The 18,573-nt window shown below is 48.3% G+C and overlaps 1 protein-coding gene across 1 annotated transcript in view; it reads left to right on the top strand.

The window, feature by feature from the left end:
- ACTR1A (actin related protein 1A) overlaps positions 1 to 18,573 on the top strand; it is a 119,917-nt gene that overhangs the window by 94,891 nt on the left and 6,453 nt on the right. The window contains exons 6-10 of the mRNA XM_063961925.1: positions 5,363 to 5,579; positions 12,061 to 12,153; positions 13,176 to 13,350; positions 13,905 to 13,966; positions 14,926 to 14,966. Of these exons, the coding sequence (XP_063817995.1) occupies positions 5,363 to 5,579; positions 12,061 to 12,153; positions 13,176 to 13,350; positions 13,905 to 13,966; positions 14,926 to 14,966 (588 nt within the window). The remainder of the gene's footprint in view (positions 1 to 5,362; positions 5,580 to 12,060; positions 12,154 to 13,175; positions 13,351 to 13,904; positions 13,967 to 14,925; positions 14,967 to 18,573) is intronic.

Here is an 18,573-nt window from a genome sequence, read left to right as displayed (position 1 = left end):
GTGTGATTGGTGTGGCTGGTATGAGTCTTACCCGGGATTCAAAATTCCTCCCTTATTGTGTACGCTCGTCCGGGCACAGTACCTAACTGGCTTGGAGGAGGGTCATAGGGGGAGGAGCCAGTGCACACCACCTGATCGGAAAGCTTTACTTTTGTGCCCTGTCTCCTGCGGAGCCGCTATTCCCCATGGTCCTTTCAGGAACCCCAGCATCCACTACGGACTCCGAGAAATAGAATTATCGGTAAGTAAATTCTTATTTTAATGAACATCATCTTCTCCACATTTTCTGGATGTAACCTCGTACGCCGATTGCTGACAAGGTGAGCGGCGGCACTAAACACTCTTTCGGAGTACACACTTGTGGGAGGGCAACTTAGGTAGAATAAAGCCAGTTTGTGCAAGGGCCTCCAAATTGCCTCTTTTTCCTGCCAGTATAAGTACGGACTGTGTGACGTGCCTACTTGGATGCGGTCACTCATATAATCCTCCACCATTCTATCAATGTTGAGAGAATCATATGCAGTGACAGTAGACGACATGTCCGTAATCGTTGTCAGGTCCTTCAGTCCGGACCAGATGTCAGCATCAGCAGTCGCTCCAGACTGCCCTGCATCACCGCCAGCGGGTGGGCTCGGAATTCTGAGCCTTTTCCTCGCACCCCCAGTTGCGGGAGAATGTGAAGGAGGAGATGTTGACAGGTCGCGTTCCGCTTGACTTGACAATTTTGTCACCAGCAGGTCTTTCAACCCCAGCAGACCTGTGTCTGCCGGAAAGAGAGATCCAAGGTAGGCTTTAAATCTAGGATCGAGCACGGTGGCCAAAATGTAGTGCTCTGATTTCAACAGATTGACCACCCGTGAATCCTTGTTAAGCGAATTAAGGGCTGCATCCACAAGTCCCACATGCCTAGCGGAATCGCTCCCTTTTAGCTCCTTCTTCAATGCCTCCAGCTTCTTCTGCAAAAGCCTGATGAGGGGAATGACCTGACTCAGGCTGGCAGTGTCTGAACTGACTTCACGTGTGGCAAGTTCAAAGGGCATCAGAACCTTGCACAACGTTGAAATCATTCTCCACTGCACTTGAGACAGGTGCATTCCATCTCCTATATCGTGCTCAATTGTATAGGCTTGAATGGCCTTTTGCTGCTCCTCCAACCTCTGAAGCATATAGAGGGTTGAATTCCACCTCGTTACCACTTCTTGCTTCAGATGATGGCAGGGCAGGTTCAGTAGTTTTTGGTGGTGCTCCAGTCTTCTGTACGTGGTGCCTGTACGCCGAAAGTGTCCCGCAATTTTTCTGGCCACCGACAGCATCTCTTGCACGCCCCTGTCGTTTTTAAAAAAATTCTGCACCACCAAATTCAAGGTATGTGCAAAACATGGGACGTGCTGGAATTTGCCCATATTTAATGCACACACAATATTGCTGGCGTTGTCCGATGCCACAAATCCACAGGAGAGTCCAATTGGGGTAAGCCATTCCGCGATGATCTTCCTCAGTTGCCGTAAGAGGTTTTCAGCTGTGTGCGTATTCTGGAAAGCGGTGATACAAAGCGTAGCCTGCCTAGGAAAGAGTTGGCGTTTGCGAGATGCTGCTACTGGTGCCGCCGCTGCTGTTCTTGCGGCGGGAGTCCATACATCTACCCAGTGGGCTGTCACAGTCATATAGTCCTGACCCTGCCCTGCTCCACTTGTCCACATGTCCGTGGTTAAGTGGACATTGGGTACAACTGCATTTTTTAGGAGACTGGTGAGTCTTTTTCTGACGTCCGTGTACATTCTCGGTATCGCCTGCCTAGAGAAGTGGAACCTAGATGGTATTTGGTAACGGGGGCACACTGCCTCAATAAATTGTCTAGTTCCCTGTGAACTAACGGCGGATACCGGACGCACGTCTAACACCAACATAGTTGTCAAGGACTCAGTTATCCGCTTTGCAGTAGGATGACTGCTGTGATATTTCATCTTCCTCGCAAAGGACTGTTGAACAGTCAATTGCTTACTGGAAGTAGTACAAGTGGGCTTACGACTTCCCCTCTGGGATGACCATCGACTCCCAGCGGCAACAACAGCAGCGCCAGCAGCAGTAGGCGTTACACGCAAGGATGCATCGGAGGAATCCCAGGCAGGAGAGGACTCGTCAGACTTGCCAGTGACATGGCCTGCAGGACTATTGGCATTCCTGGGGAAGGAGGAAATTGACACTGAGGGAGTTGGTGGGGTGGTTTGCGTGAGCTTGGTTACAAGAGGAAGGGATTTACTGGTCAGTGGACTGCTTCCGCTGTCACCCAAAGTTTTTGAACTTGTCACTGACTTATTATGAATGCGCTGCAGGTGACGTATAAGGGAGGATGTTCCGAGGTGGTTAACGTCCTTACCCCTACTTATTACAGCTTGACAAAGGGAACACACGGCTTGACACCTGTTGTCCGCATTTCTGGTGAAATACCTCCACACCGAAGAGCTGATTTTTTTGGTATTTTCACCTGGCATGTCAACGGCCATATTCCTCCCACGGACAACAGGTGTCTCCCCGGGTGCCTGACTTAAACAAACCACCTCACCATCAGAATCCTCCTGGTCAATTTCCTCCCCAGCGCCAGCAACACCCATATCCTGCTCATCCTGGTGTACTTCAACACTGACATCTTCAATCTGACTATCAGGAACTGGACTGCGGGTGCTCCTTCCAGCACTTGCAGGGGGCGTGCAAATGGTGGAAGGCGCATGCTCTTCACGTCCAGTGTTGGGAAGGTCAGGCATCGCAACCGACACAATTGGACTCTCCTTGTGGATTTGGGATTTCAAAGAACGCACAGTTCTTTGCGGTGCTTTTGCCAGCTTGAGTCTTTTCAGTTTTCTAGCGAGAGGCTGAGTGCTTCCATCCTCATGTGAAGCTGAACCACTAGCCATGAACATAGGCCAGGGCCACAGCCGTTCCTTGCCACTCCGTGTGGTAAATGGCATATTGGCAAGTTTACGCTTCTCCTCCGACAATTTTATTTTAGGTTTTGGAGTCCTTTTTTTACTGATATTTGGTGTTTTGGTTTTGACATGCTCTGTACTATGCCATTGGGCATCGGCCTTGGCAGACGACGTTGCTGGCATTTCATCGTCTCGGCCATGACTAGTGGCAGCAGCTTCAGCACGAGGTGGAAGTGGATCTTGATCTTTCCCTAATTTTGGAACCTCAACATTTTTGTTCTCCATATTTTAATAGGCACAACTAAAAGGCACCTCAGGTAAACAATGGAGATGGATGGATTGGATACTAGTATACAATTATGGACGGGCTGCCGAGTGCCGACACAGAGGTAGCCACAGCCGTGAACTACCGCACTGTACTGTGTCTGCTGCTAATATATAGACTGGTTGATAAAGAGATAGTATACTACTAATATTATATACTGGTGGTCAGGTCACTGGTCACTAGTCACACTGGCAGTGGCACTCCTGCAGCAAAAGTGTGCACTGTTTAATTTTAATATAATATTATGTACTCCTGGCTCCTGCTATAACCTATAACTGGCACTGCAGTAGTGCTCCCCAGTCTCCCCCACAATTATAAGCTGTGTGAGCTGAGCAGTCAGACAGATATATAATATATATAGATGATGCAGCACACTGGCCTGAGCCTGAGCAGTGCACACAGATATGGTATGTATGTGACTGAGTCACTGTGTGCTGTGTATCGCTTTTTTCAGGCAGAGAACGGATTATAAATAAAAGTGGTGGTCACTGGTCACTATCAGCAAAACTCTGCACTGTACACTACTGAGTACTCCTAATGCTCCCCAAAATTAGTAAATCAAGTGTCTAAACGGAGAGGACGCCAGCCACGTCCTCTCCCTATCAATCTCAATGCACGTGTGAAAATGGCGGCGACGCGCGGCTCCTTATATAGAATCCGAGTCTCGCGATAGAATCCGAGCCTCGCGAGAATCCGACAGCGTCATGATGACGTTCGGGCGCGCTCGGGTTAACCGAGCAAGGCGGGAAGATCCGAGTCGCTCGGACTCGTGAAAAAAAACATGAAGTTCTGGCGGGTTCGGATTCAGAGAAACCGAACCCGCTCATCTCTAGTATTTACCCTGCACAGAAACAAAATAACCCACCCAAATCTAACTCTTTCTGCACATGTTATATCTGCCTCCCCTGCAGTGCACATGGTTTTGCCCAACTGCTAACAAAATTCCTGCTGCGATCAACTTGGAATTACCCCCATATTGCGTACACACTGTGCAATCTTTCAGTATATTTTGCAACGTTTGGTAATTTGGTCATTAACGATTTATTAGGTATATATGTAAGTAGGGCATACACTCTAGACCAGTGGTTCTCAAACTCGGTCCTCAGGACCCCACACAGTGCATGTTTTGCAGGTAACCCAGCAGGTGCACAGGTGTATTAATTACTCACTGACAAATTTTAAAAGGTCCACAGGTGGAGCTAATTATGTCACTTTTGATTCTGTGAGGAGACCTGCAAAACATGCACTGTGTGGGGTCCTGAGGACCGAGTTTGAGAACCTGTGCTCTAGACGATTTGCTCAGAATAATTAATGTTATCGTCAGATCTGCCTGGTAGATAAGAATCTGTGATAAACGACACATGGGACGATATGGAGGATTTGTCTCAAAGTGACAAATCATCTGAATCGTCTAGTGTGTGCCAGACTTTAGAGCGTTGTTGCTTTGGGGAAAGCAAGAAGCAGGTGCCGCGAATCCAGTCACCGGTGACCTATATCTGAGTGTAAAAAGTGTCTTACAGGAGGGTGCTGAGCTTGCAGCATTGTAAGTTCTCTGGTCTAGCTTGGCTAGGGGCAGCGGCTGTCTGGCCCTCCTGTGAGAGTTATGGGAGAAAGAAGCATGATTTTCTATACCTAGGTTAGTGTTTGGTAATATCTGTATATGGGCTCATTAGATACTCCGAAGCATGGGTTCAGTATGGTATGCCGGGCTCCCGGCTACCAGCATACCGGCGCCGGGAGCCCGACTGCCGGCTTACCGACAGTGTGGCGAGCGCAAATGAGCCCCTTGCGGGCTCGCTGCGCTCTCCACGCTATTTTATTCTCCCTCCAGGGGGGTCGTGGACCCCCACGAGGGAGAATAAGTGTCGGTATGCCGGCTGTCGGGATTCCAGCGCCGGTATACTGTGCGCCGGGATCCCGTCAGTCGGCATACTGAAGACCACCCCCGAAGCATAATACCACGCTCACAGAAATGTAATGCATAGCGCCCCTGTACCTTACAGAACACGTCACTATTCCTGTGTATAACCTAACTGATATTCTTACCGCTAAGGCATTATGCATGTGACAGCAGTCAGTAAATATAACTGGGGTTTTTCTTATTTTGTATTAGATATGCAACGGGGAGAACAACGGGAGTTGTGTTGGACTCTGGGGATGGAGTTACTCATGCAGTCCCAATATATGAGGGCTTTGCCATGCCTCACTCCATTATGAGGATCGACATTGCTGGCCGGGATGTCTCCCGCTTCCTCCGTCTCTACCTTCGGAAAGAGGGCTATGATTTCCACACCTCAGCAGAGTTTGAAATTGTCAAAACCATCAAAGAGGTGTGCGCAGCTCTCTACTGTTCTTCTCTGTACTTTCATTCTGAGAAGTTATTCAGGTAACTGACAAGGAAAATTAAGAAAACGGCCTTGACACAGCACTTGGCCTCCACAACAGCTTCTGGGTGTGTTAGCAGAGATTCTACATGTGGCTGGAACGGCTTTGAAAAGATGTGACACCTTTCCTCCAAGAGAAATCTATAACATGATGCTTTGATAATAATAGTGACGTGTTATATAAGATACTGCCCCGGCATCTCCTTCAGCCATGTTTCCCCTAGTAGACAGTGGGTGGTATTCAATTGTTTGAAAAGTCGGTGGGGTGTCTGTTTTTTCCTGTCTATTAGATTGTTTTTTCCTGTCTATTAGATAGGAAAAAACAATCTAATAGACAGGAAAAAACAGACACCCCACCGACTTTTCAAACATTTGAATTCCCCCCAATGTGTATCCCTTGGTCTTCCATGCTAACCCCACCCTAGCCTGAGGAAACGTCTGCAAACAGTTGATGCCAAGTTCGTCCTTCCCTTCAAATGGCTATTGTAGACTGGTACCGGGAGCTGGGTCGCTCAGCCTTTCTGTACATGACCCTAAGCATGATGGGACGTTGTTAGCCATAGCAGACACTTCCGGTTTTATGGTTCACAAGCTGATTTAGTAAATATGCTTATTTCTCTAACGTCCTAAGTGGATGCTGGGGACTCCGTAAGGACCATGGGTATTAGCGGCTCCGCAGGAGACTGGGTACAACTATAAAGAAAGCTTTTAGACTACTGGTGTGCACTGGCTCCTCCCACTAAGACCCTCCTCCAGACCTCAGTTAGATTCTTGTGCCCGGCTGAGCTGGATGCACACTAGGGGCACTCCTGAGCACCTAGAAAGAAAGTATATTTAGGTTTTTTATTTTCAGTGAGATCTGCTGGCAACAGACTCACTGCAGCGAGGGACTAAGGGGAGAAGAAGCGAACCTACCTAACAGGTGGTAGTTTGGGCTTCTTAGGCTACTGGACACCATTAGCTCCAGAGGGATCGACCGCAGGACCCGACCTTGGTGTTCGTTCCCGGAGCCGCGCCGCCGTCCCCCTTACAGAGCCAGAAGCACGAAGAAGGTCCGGAAAATCGGCGGCAGAAGACTTCGGTCTTCACCAAGGTAGCGCACAGCACTTCAGCTGTGCGCCATTGCTCCTCATGTACACCTCACACTTCGGTCACTGATGGGTGCAGGGCGCTGGGGGGGGGGGGGCGCCCTGAGGGCAATAAATAACACCTTGGCTGGCAAAATATACATCATATATAGTCCTAGAGGCTATATAGATGTAAAATTACCCCTGCCAGTATTACAGAAAAAGCGGGTGAAAGTCCGCCGAAAAGGGGGCGGGGCTTCTCCCTCAGCACACTGGCGCCATTTTTCCCTCACAGTTCCGCTGGAAGGAAGCTCCCTGGCTCTCCCCTGCAGTCTGAATACTACAGAAGGGTAAAAAAGAGAGGGGGGGCACTAAATTTAGGCGCAGTATAGATATTATATATATATATAATATATATAAAAAAGCAGCTATAGGGAAAACACTCATTGATAGTGGGATCCCTGTGTTATATAGCGCTCTGGTGTGTGCTGGCATACTCTCTCTCTGTCTCCCCAAAGGGCTTTCTGGGGTCCTGTCCTCTGTCATAGCATTCCCTGTGTGTTTGCGGTGTGTCGGTACGGCTGTGTCGACATGTTTGATGAGGAGGCTTATGTGGAGGCGGAGCAGATGCCTGTAAATGTGATGTCACCCCCTGCGGGTCGACACCTGAGTGGATGGTGCTGTGGAAGGAATTACGTGATAGTGTCGACTCCTTACATAAAAGGTTTGACGACATACCAAATGTGGGACAGCCGGCTTCTCAGCCTGTGCCTGCCCAGGCGTCTCAAAAACCATCAGGGGCTCTAAAACGCCCGCTACCTCAGATGGTTGACACAGATGTCGACACGGATACTGACTCCAGCGTCGACGACGAAGAGACTAATGTAACTTCCAGTAGGGCCACACGTTACATGATTGAGGCAATGAAAAATGTGTTGAACATTTCTGATGTTACCCCCGGTACCACAAAAAAGGGTATAATGTTTGGAGAGAAAAAACTACCAGTAGCTTTTCCTCCATCTGAAGAGTTAAATGAAGTGTGTGAAGAAGCGTGGGCTTCCCCTGATAAAAAGCTGGTAATTTCTAAGAGGTTACTAATGGCGTACACTTTCCCGCCAGAGGATAGGTCACGCTGGGAAACATCCCCTAGGGTGGATAAAGCGCTCACACGCTTGTCAAAGAAGGTGGCACTACCGTCTCCGGATACGGCCGCCCTGAAGGAATCTGCTGATAGAAAGCAGGAGGCTATCCTGAAATCTATATATACACACACAGGTGTTATACTGAGACCGGCTATAGCTTCAGCCTGGATGTGCAGTGCTGCTGCTGCGTGGTCAGATTTCCTGTCAGAAAATATAGATACCCTAGACAGGGACACTATTTTGCTAAACGTAGAGCATATAAAAGACGCACTTTTATACATGAGGGATGCACAGAGGGATATTTGCCGGCTGGCATCCAAAATTAGTGCAATGTCCATTTCTGCCAGGAGAGGGTTATGGACTCGGCAGTGGACAGGTGATGCAGATTCCAAACGACACATGGAAGTTCTGCCTTATAAGGGTGAGGAATTGTTCGGGGATGGTCTCTCGGACCTCGTTTCCACAGCAACAGCTGGGAAGTCTACATTTTTGCCCCATGTTCCCTCACAACCAAAGAAAGCACCGTATTATCAGGTACAGTCCTTTCGGCCCAATAGGGGCAAGCGGGTTAAAGGCGCGTCCTTTCTGCCCAGAGGTAGAGGGAAAAAGCTGCAGCATACAGCCAGTTTCCAGGAGCAAAAGTCCTCCCCTGCTTCCTCTAAGTCCACAGCATGACGCTGGGGCTCCACAGGCGGAGCCAGGTACGGTGGGGGCCCGTCTCAAAAATTTCAGCAATCAGTGGGCTCGCTCACGGGTGGATCCCTGGATCCTTCAAATAGTATCTCAGGGGTACAAACTGGAATTCGAGACGTCTCCCCCCCCCCCCCCCGCCGTTTCCTCAAATCTGCCTTGCCAACCACTCCCTCAGGCAGGGAGGCAGTGTTACAGGCAATTCAAAAGCTGTATTCACAACAAGTGATAGTAAAGGTGCCCCTACTTCAACAAGGAAGGGGTTACTATTCCACAATGTTTGTGGTACCGAAACCGGACGGTTCGGTGAGACCCATTTTAAATTTGAAATCCTTGAACACATATATAAAAAAATTCAAGTTCAAGATGGAATCGCTCAGGGCGGTTATTGCAAGCCTGGACGAGGGAGATTACATGGTATCGCTGGACATCAAGGATGCTTACCTACATGTCCCCATTTACCATCCTCACCAGGAGTACCTCAGGTTTGTGGTACAAGATTGTCATTACCAATTCCAGACGTTGCCGTTCGGTCTCTCCACGGCTCCAAGGGTCTTTACCAAGGTAATGGCGGAAATGATGATACTCCTTCGAAGGAAGGGAGTTTTAATTATCCCGTACTTGGACGATCTCCTGATAAAGGCGAGGTCCAGAGAGCAGTTGTTGGTAGGGGTAGCACTATCTCGGGAAGTGCTACAACAGCACGGCTGGATTCTAAACATTCCAAAGTCACAGCTGGTCCCTACGACACGCCTGCTGTTCCTAGGGATGGTTCTGGACACAGAACAGAGAAAAGTGTTTCTCCCGGAGGAAAAGGCCAAGGAGCTGTCATCTCTAGTCAGAGGCCTCCTAAAACCAAAACAGGTGTCGGTGCATCATTGCACGCGGATCCTGGGAAAAATGGTAGCTTCCTACGAAGCGATTCCATTCGGCAGGTTTCATGCAAGAACCTTTCAGTGGGACCTGTTGGACAAGTGGTCCGGATCGCATCTTCAGATGCATCGTCTGATAACCCTGTCTCCGAGGACAAGGTTGTCTCTGCTGTGGTGGCTGCAGAGTGCTCATCTTCAAGAGGGCCGCAGATTCGGCATACAGGACTGGGTCCTGGTGACCACGGATGCCAGCCTTCGAGGCTGGGGAGCAGTCACACAGGGAAGAAACTTCCAAGGACTATGGTCAAGTCAGGAGACTTCCCTGCACATAAATATTCTGGAACTAAGGGCCATTTACAATGCCCTAAGTCAGGCAAAACCCCTGCTTCAAAACCAGCTGGTACTGATCCAGTCAGACAACATCACGGCGGTCGCCCATGTAAATCGACAGGGCGGCACGAGAAGCAGGACGGCGATGGCAGAAGCCACAAGGATTCTCCGATGGGCGGAAAATCACGTGTTAGCACTGTCAGCAGTGTTCATTCCGGGAGTGGACAACTGGGAAGCAGATTTCCTCAGCAGGCACAACCTCCACCCGGGAGAGTGGGGACTTCATCCAGAAGTCTTTCAAATGATTGTAAACCAGTGGGAAAAACCACAGGTGGACATGATGGCGTCCCGCCTAAACAAAAAGCTGGAAAAATATTGCGCCAGGTCGAGAGACCCGCAGGCGATAGCTGTGGACGCTCTGGTAACACCGTGGGTGTACCGATCGGTTTATGTGTTCCCTCCTCTTCCTCTCATACCAAAGGTACTGAGGATAATAAGGAGAAGAGGAGTAAGAACTATACTCATTGTTCCGGATTGGCCAAGAGGAGCGTGGTATCCGGAACTTCAAGAAATGATGTCAGAGGACCCATGGCCTCTACCGCTCAGACAGGACCTGCTGCAGCAGGGGCCCTGTCTGTTCCAAGACTTACCGCGGCTGCGTTTGACGGCATGGCGGTTGAACACCGGATCCTGAAGGAAAAGGGCATTCCGGAGGAAGTCATTCCTACGCTGATAAAAGCTAGGAAAGAAGTAACCGCAAACCATTATCACCGCATATGGCGTAAATATGTTGCGTGGTGTGAGGCCAGGAAGGCTCCAACGGAAGAATTTCAGCTGGGCCGGTTCCTGCACTTCCTACAGTCAGGGGTGACTATGGGCCTTAAATTGGGTTCCATTAAGGTCCAGATTTCGGCTCTATCGATTTTCTTCCAGAGAGAATTGGCTTCACTACCTGAAGTTCAAACTTTTGTTAAGGGAGTGCTGCATATTCAGCCCCCTTTTGTGCCTCCAGTGGCACCTTGGGATCTCAACGTGGTGTTGGATTTCCTAAAGTCACATTGGTTTGAGCCACTGAAAACCGTGGATTTGAAATATCTCACGTGGAAAGTGGTCATGTTGTTGGCCTTGGCTTCGGCCAGGCGTGTTTCAGAATTGGCGGCTTTGTCATGTAAAAGCCCTTATCTGATTTTCCATATGGATAGGGCAGAATTGAGGACTCGTCCCCTGTTTCTCCCCAAAGTGGTATCGGCTTTTCATCTGAACCAACCTATCGTGGTGCCTGCGGCTACAAATGATTTGGAGGCTTCCAAGTTGTTGGATGTAGTCAGGGCCCTAAAAATTTATGTTTCCAGGACAGCTGGAGTCAGGAAGACTGACTCGCTCTTTATCCTGTATGCGCCCAACAAGTTGGGTGCACCTGCTTCTAAGCAGACTATTGCTCGCTGGATCTGTAGTACGATTCAGCTTGCACATTCTGCGGCTGGACTGCCGCATCCTAAATCAGTGAATGCCCATTCCACGAGGAAAGTGGTCTCTTCTTGGGCGGCTGCCCGAGGGGTCTCGGCTCTTCAACTTTGCCAAGCTGCAACTTGGTCAGGGGCAAACACGTTTGCAAAATTCTACAAATTTGATACCCTGGCTGAGGAGGACCTTGAGTTCTCTCATTCGGTGCTGCAGAGTCATCCGCACTCTCCCGCCCGTTTGGGAGCTTTGGTATAATTCCCATGGTCCTTACGGAGTCCCCAGCATCCACTTAGGACGTTAGAGAAAATAAGAATTTACTCACCGGTAATTCTATTTCTCATAGTCCGTAGTGGATGCTGGGCGCCCATCCCAAGTGCGGATTGTCTGCAATACTTGTATATAGTTATTGCTTAACTAAAGGGTTATTGTTGAGCTATCTGTTGAGAGGCTCAGTTGTTATAATGCTGTTAACTGGGTATTGTATCACGAGTTATACGGTGTGATTGGTGTGGCTGGTATGAGTCTTACCCGGGATTCAAAATCCTTCCTAATTGTGTCAGCTCTTCCGGGCACAGTATCCTAACTGAGGTCTGGAGGAGGGTCTTAGTGGGAGGAGCCAGTGCACACCAGTAGTCTAAAAGCTTTCTTTATAGTTGTGCCCAGTCTCCTGCGAAGCCGCTAATCCCCATGGTCCTTACGGAGTCCCCAGCATCCACTACGGACTATGAGAAATAGAATTACCGGTGAGTAAATTCTTATTTTTTTTTTTGCTTTATCTTACCGGCTGCTTTCTGTATAACTTTTTCATAGGAAAGCACTTCACCGTGACTTATTTGTCTCTTTCTGTCATTTATATAAACAGCGTGCATGTTACCTGTCCATAAATCCACAAAAAGATGAGTCCTTGGAGACAGAAAAGGCTCAGTATTACTTACCTGATGGGAGCACTATTGAGGTATGTATATTAGGACTACTGCATTTATTACACCTTCTGAATGAATTCTACTGGCTGCTGCAGGGTCTTTTCTGAGCTTTTACTACATTACCAGTACATAGCTTTTGATAATGCAATGGGCCCATAATATTCATGCAAGTTTTGTTGGTATTTTATTATTATTATTATTATTATTATTATTATTATGGTCTGCTGTAATTTCTGCCATGTTTTTACTGTGTTGCATTATCTTTAATGAACTGATCGTTATTTAAACCTAGACCCGTGGTGCGTTGCCTTGTAGTTCTCATAAACACATTACATTCATGGTCCAGCAAGGCTGGGCTTTCCTTATGGTGATCAGTAGATCACTTCTGGAGAACGCAGCAAGGTAGTTAGACTGCAACAGTGTTACAGAACCACAAAAGCAGAAATGGAATGCCAGCTAGTGTTTAAATATATGTACTGTACTGTTGCAGTCTGCAAATTTATATGTAAGAGTTTTTGGAGCTTACTGTACAACAACTGGAAATATTTAAAGGAGAATTGTAGTATCCAAGACACTGACCCCTACCCTCCACACCACCACCACCATCACAACCAAACAAACAAACATACTCACTTGACAGTGCACTCCCAATATTAATGGATACTTGGTTGGCCTCTTGTCTGAAGTGGCCATCAGTACAACAATAGTTTGCACTGAGTTGCCTATCAAATGTAAATACAGTGTTAAGGTGTTCAAAGCTCTTAAGATATTGGGCCTCTTACATTTTTACATCTATTTATTTGTGGATCCTACTAGTAACTCAAATACATAAAGCAGCTTCTTATTAAGCCCTCTAACGTCTGATCTGGTTGATGTGGATATTGCAGTGGAACTCTCCTCTCTATTACCGGACTGGGATGTCTTTAAGGTGCCCTCTGAAGTGTGTGATAAATGGGTGTGTTAGAAAGTTAAGCTACAGTTTTATGAAGTAGGAGATGCTGCTACTTCCATCCTGCTAATTGCTCAGTGGCTTTATTTTATGATTCTGTTTTAGGTTGGCCCAGCCCGATTCCGAGCTCCTGAGCTGCTGTTCCGGCCAGATCTAATCGGGGAGGAATGTGAGGGAATCCATGAAGTCTTAGTCTTTGCAATTCAGAAGTCTGACATGGACCTAAGGCGAACATTATTCTCTAACATAGTGCTGTCTGGGGGATCCACCTTATTTAAAGGTATGCAGAGATTTGTTCCTAAACTATACTACATGTTCTTCTAGTCTGAGTGTTTCTAATTGTGTATCGTATAGAAAAGCTGTGATACACACCCTGATAATAAATCTTATAGTAAATGATGTGGATAGCTGACATTAGGAGGACCAAAGGTTGTTCTGTAGTACTTTGGAACCATCCATAAGCTACAGGGGGAGATGCATCAGACATTTGAGAAGATGTAGTGGAGAAGATGCCCACAGCAACCAGTCCATTTCTTACTGTAATATCAGAACTGATTGGCTGCTTTGGGCAACCTCTCCAGTTTATCTCTCTCAAAGGTTTGATACATCTCCCCGTCAGTTTTCTACTGTTGTCCTTTACAATGCAGCCATTTGCAGAACTGTACTCACTGTATTGTACAGAATAATAGTTACACTAGTACATCTTAATACTTTATCAGGAAAAACTGTGATTCATATATTAAACTAAGAACCTGAGTATAACATATATTGTACCAACCAGTCTGCCAGCAACTGCAGGTCTAACTCTGCCCCATAACTGCATTTCTCTTTCAGGTTTTGGGGACCGACTTCTAAGTGAAGTAAAAAAATTAGCACCAAAGGATGTAAAAATAAGGGTACGTTGCGCTTTGTGCTTTCTGATAATTATTCAGTAGCTTTTCTTTTTAATTCTGCCTTTTGCTGTGTAACATACTGTACACGCCTGTCCTGTAATCTGTCACATTGAAGTGAATGATTTGAGTTCGTATTGTACAACTAATAATGGGGCAGATGTATTAAGCCTGGAGACGGCATAAGGAAGTGATAAACCAGTGATATGTGCAAGGTGATAAATGCACCAGCCAATCAGCTCCTGTTAATTTACACATTGGAACTGATTGGCTGGTGCGTTTATCATCTTGCACATATCACTGGTTTATCACTTCCTTATGCCTTCTCCAGGTTAATACATCTGCCCCATTGTCTGTTTCCTGGAAACTATGGGCCTAATTCAGACTTGATCATAGCAGCACGGCTGCGATCAGTTACTCAGACATCCAGGGGGACGCCCAGCACAGGGCTAGTCCGCCCCACATGTCAGGCACGGCCCCGCCGCACAAGTACAAAAGCCAATGCTTTTGTACTTGACGAGTAGCTCCTTACCAGCGCAGCTCCTGCACGCTGGGAGGCAGCGGCTGCATGTGACGTCACGCAGCCGCCGCGGCCTGCCCCCCGCACGGTCCGGGCACGCCTGCGTTGCCCGGACCGCGTCCCTAAAATGGCAGCCAAACGCCGCCGGCCTTCCCAGCGACCGCCTCTTCCTGTCATTCAGGCAGAGGCGATCGCAGAGCTGAGATGGGCGTCGGCTGCCTGGCATGCGCCGGCACATGCGCAGTTCAGAAAACGCACAGCAGCGATCAGATCTGAATTAGGCCCTGTTTACTCTGTGATTAGCTCTTTGTATTCCCATCTAGTAAGCTCAAGAACAGACTGTTTTCTTCTTTTTCACACTGTTCAGGCATTTCTTGTTTTGATTTAGTACTTAATACAGTATATTGCAAAGAATTAGATTTATTTTGTAACTTTTTCTCCATAGATATCTGCTCCGCAAGAACGATTATACTCTACATGGATTGGGTAAGTGGCGTTTTTTATTATGAATTCTTTATAATTATAATTTCTCTGACGTCCTAGTGGATGCTGGGGACTCCGTAAGGACCATGGGGAATAGCGGCTCCGCAGGAGACTGGGCACAAAAGTAAAGCTTTAGAACTACCTGGTGTGCACTGGCTCCTCCCCCTATGACCCTCCTCCAAGCCTCAGTTAGATTTTTGTGCCCGAACGAGAAGGGTGCACACTAGGTGGCTCTCCTGAGCTGCTTAGTGAAAAGTTTAGTTTTAGGTTTTTTATGTTCAGTGAGACCTGCTGGCAACAGGCTCACTGCATCGAGGGACTAAGGGGAGAAGAAGCGAACTCACCTGCGTGCAGAGTGGATTGGGCTTCTTAGGCTACTGGACATTAGCTCCAGAGGGACCGATCACAGGCCCAGGCATGGATAGGTCCCAGAGCCGCGCCGCCGGCCCCCTTACAGAGCCAGAAGACAGAAGAGGTCAAGAAAATCGGCGGCAGAAGACGTCCTGTCTTCAACAAGGTAGCGCACAGCACTGCAGCTGTGCGCCATTGCTCTCAGCACACTTCACACTCCGGTCACTGAGGGTGCAGGGCGCTGGGGGGGGGCGCCCTGAGACGCAATAAAAAAACACCTTGGATGGCAAAAAATGCATCACATATAGCTCCTGGGCTATATGGATGAATTTAACCCCTGCCAGAATACACAGAAAAACGGGAGATAAGGCCACCGAGAAGGGGGCGGAGCCTATCTCCTCAGCACACTGGCGCCATTTTCCCTCACAGCTCCGTTGGAGGGAAGCTCCCTGGCTCTCCCCTGCAGTCACTACACTACAGAAAGGGTTAAAAAAGAGAGGGGGGCACTAATTACGCTCAGTATTAAAAATACAGCAGCTATAAGGGGAAAAACACTTATATAAGGTTATCCCTGTATATATATAGCGCTCTGGTGTGTGCTGGCAAACTCTCCCTCTGTCTCCCCAAAGGGCTAGTGGGGTCCTGTCCTCTATCAGAGCATTCCCTGTGTGTGTGCTGTGTGTCGGTACGTTTGTGTCGACATGTATGAGGAGAAAAATGATGTGGAGACGGAGCAGATTGCCTGTAATAGTGATGTCACCCCCTAGGGGGTCGACACCTGAGTGGATGAACTGTTGGAAGGAATTACGTGACAGTGTCAGCTCTGTATAAAAGACAGTGGTTGACATGAGACAGCCGGCTACTCAGCTTGTGCCTGTCCAGACGTCTCATAGGCCGTCAGGGGCTCTAAAGCGCCCGTTACCTCAGATGGCAGATATAGACGCCGACACGGATACTGACTCCAGTGTCGACGGTGAAGAGACAAATGTGACTTCCAGTAGGGCCACACGTTACATGATTGAGGCAATGAAAAATGTTTTACACATTTCTGATAATACGAGTACCACCAAAAAGGGGTATTATGTTCGGTGAGGAAAAACTACCTGTAGTTTTCCTGAATCTGAGAAATTAAATGAGGTGTGTGATGATGCGTGGGTTTCCCCCGATAACAACTGATAATTTCTAAAATGTTATTGGCATTATATCCTTTCCCGCCAGAGGTTAGGGTGCGTTGGGAAACACCACCTAGGGTGGATAAAGCGCTCACACGCTTGTAAGAACAAGGGCTCTACCCTCTCCTGAGATGGCCGCCCTTAAGGATCCTGCTGATAGAAAGCAGGAGGGTATCCTAAAATGTATTTACACACATACTGGTGTTATACTGCGACCAGCAATCGCCTCAGCCTGGATGTGCAGTGCTGGGTTGGCGTGGTCGGATTCCCTGACTGAAAATATTGATACCCTAGATAGGGACAGTATATTATTGCCTATAGAGCATTTAAAAGATGCATTTCTATATATGCGTGATGCACAGCGGAATATTTGCCGACTGGCATCAAGTCTAAGTGCGTTGTCCATTTCTGCCAGTAGAGGGTTATGGACACGACAGTGGTCAGGTGATGCGGGTTCCAAACGGCATTTGGAAGTATTGCCTTATTAAGGGGAGGAGTTATTTGGGGTCGGTCTTTCAGACCTGGTGGCCACGGCAACAGCTGGGAAATCCACATTTGTACCCCAGGTCGCCTCTCAACATAAGAAGACGCCGTATTATCAGGCCAGTCCTTTCGTGGGCAAGCGGGCAAAAGGTTCCTCATTTCTGCCCCGTGACAGAGGGAGAGGAAAAAGGCTGCAGAAATCAGCCAGTTCCCAGGAACAGAAGCCCTCTCCCGCCTCTGCCAAGCCCTCAGTATGACGCTGGGGCTTTACAAGCAGAATCAGGCACGGTGGGGGCCCGTCTCAATGAATTTCAGCGCGCAGTGGGCTCACTCGCAATTAGACCCCTGGATCCTTCAGGTGATATCTCAGGGGTACAAATTGGAATTCGAGACGTCTCCCCCTCGCCGTTTCCTAAAGTCGGCTTTACCGATGTCTCCCTCTGACAGGGAGGCAGTTTTGGAAGCCATTCACAAGCTGTATTCCCAGCAGGTGATAATCAAGGTACCCCTCCTGCAACAGGGAACGGGGTATTATTCCACACTGTTGTGGTACCGAAGCCGGACGGCTCGGTGAGACCGATTCTAAATCTAAAATCTTGAACACTTACATACGGAGGTTCAAATTCAAGATTAAGTCACTCAGAGCAGTGATTGCGAACCTGGAAGAAGGGGACTACATGATGTCTCGGGACATCAAGGATGCTTACCTTCATGTCCCAATTTACCCTTCTCACCAAGGGTACCTCAGGTTTGTGGTACAGAACTGTCACTATCAGTTCAGACGCTGCCGTATGGATGGTCCACGGCACCCCGGGTCTTTACCAAGGTAATGGCCGAAATGATGATACTCTTTCGAAGGAAGGGAATTTTAGTTATCCCTTACTTGGACGATTCCCTGATAAGGGTAAGATCCAGGGAACAGTTGGAGGTCGGTGTAGCACTATCTCAGGTAGTGTTGCGGCAGCACGATTGGATTCTCAATATTCCAAAATCGCAGCTGATTCCGACGACTCGTCTTCTGTTCCTAGGGATGATCCTGGACACAGTCCAGAAAAAGGTGTTTCTCCTGGAGGAGAAAGTCAGGGAGTTATCCGAGCTAGTCGGGAACCTCCTATAACCGAGCCAAGTCTCAGTACATCAATGAAAGGGTTCTGGGAAAAATGGTGGCTTCCTACGAAGCAATCCCATTCGGCAGATTCCACGCAAGAACTTTCCAGTGGGACCTGCTGGACAAATGGTCCGGGTCGCATCTTCAGATGCATCAGCGGATAACCCTGTCACCAAGCACAAGGGTGTCTCTCCTGTGGTGGTTGCAGAGTGCTCATCTTCTAGAGGGCCGCAGATTCGACATTCAGGACTGGGTCCTGGTGACCACGGATGCCAGCCTGCGAGGCTGGGGAGCAGTCACACAGGGAAGGAATTTCCAGAGCTTATGGTCAAGCCTGGAGACATCACTTCACATAAATATCCTGAAGCTAAGGGCCATTTACAATGCTCTAAGCTCAGCAAGACCTCTGCTTCAAGGTCACCCGGAGTTGATCCATTCGGACAACATCATGGCAGTCACCCACGTAAACAGACAGGGTGACACAAGAAGCAGGAGG

This window comes from Pseudophryne corroboree, chromosome 3 (genome assembly GCF_028390025.1).
Source record: "Pseudophryne corroboree isolate aPseCor3 chromosome 3, aPseCor3.hap2, whole genome shotgun sequence".
NCBI lineage: Eukaryota > Metazoa > Chordata > Amphibia > Anura > Myobatrachidae > Pseudophryne > Pseudophryne corroboree.
Note: the sequence above shows the minus strand (reverse complement) of the source record. Positions and strands in the feature narration are given on the sequence as shown.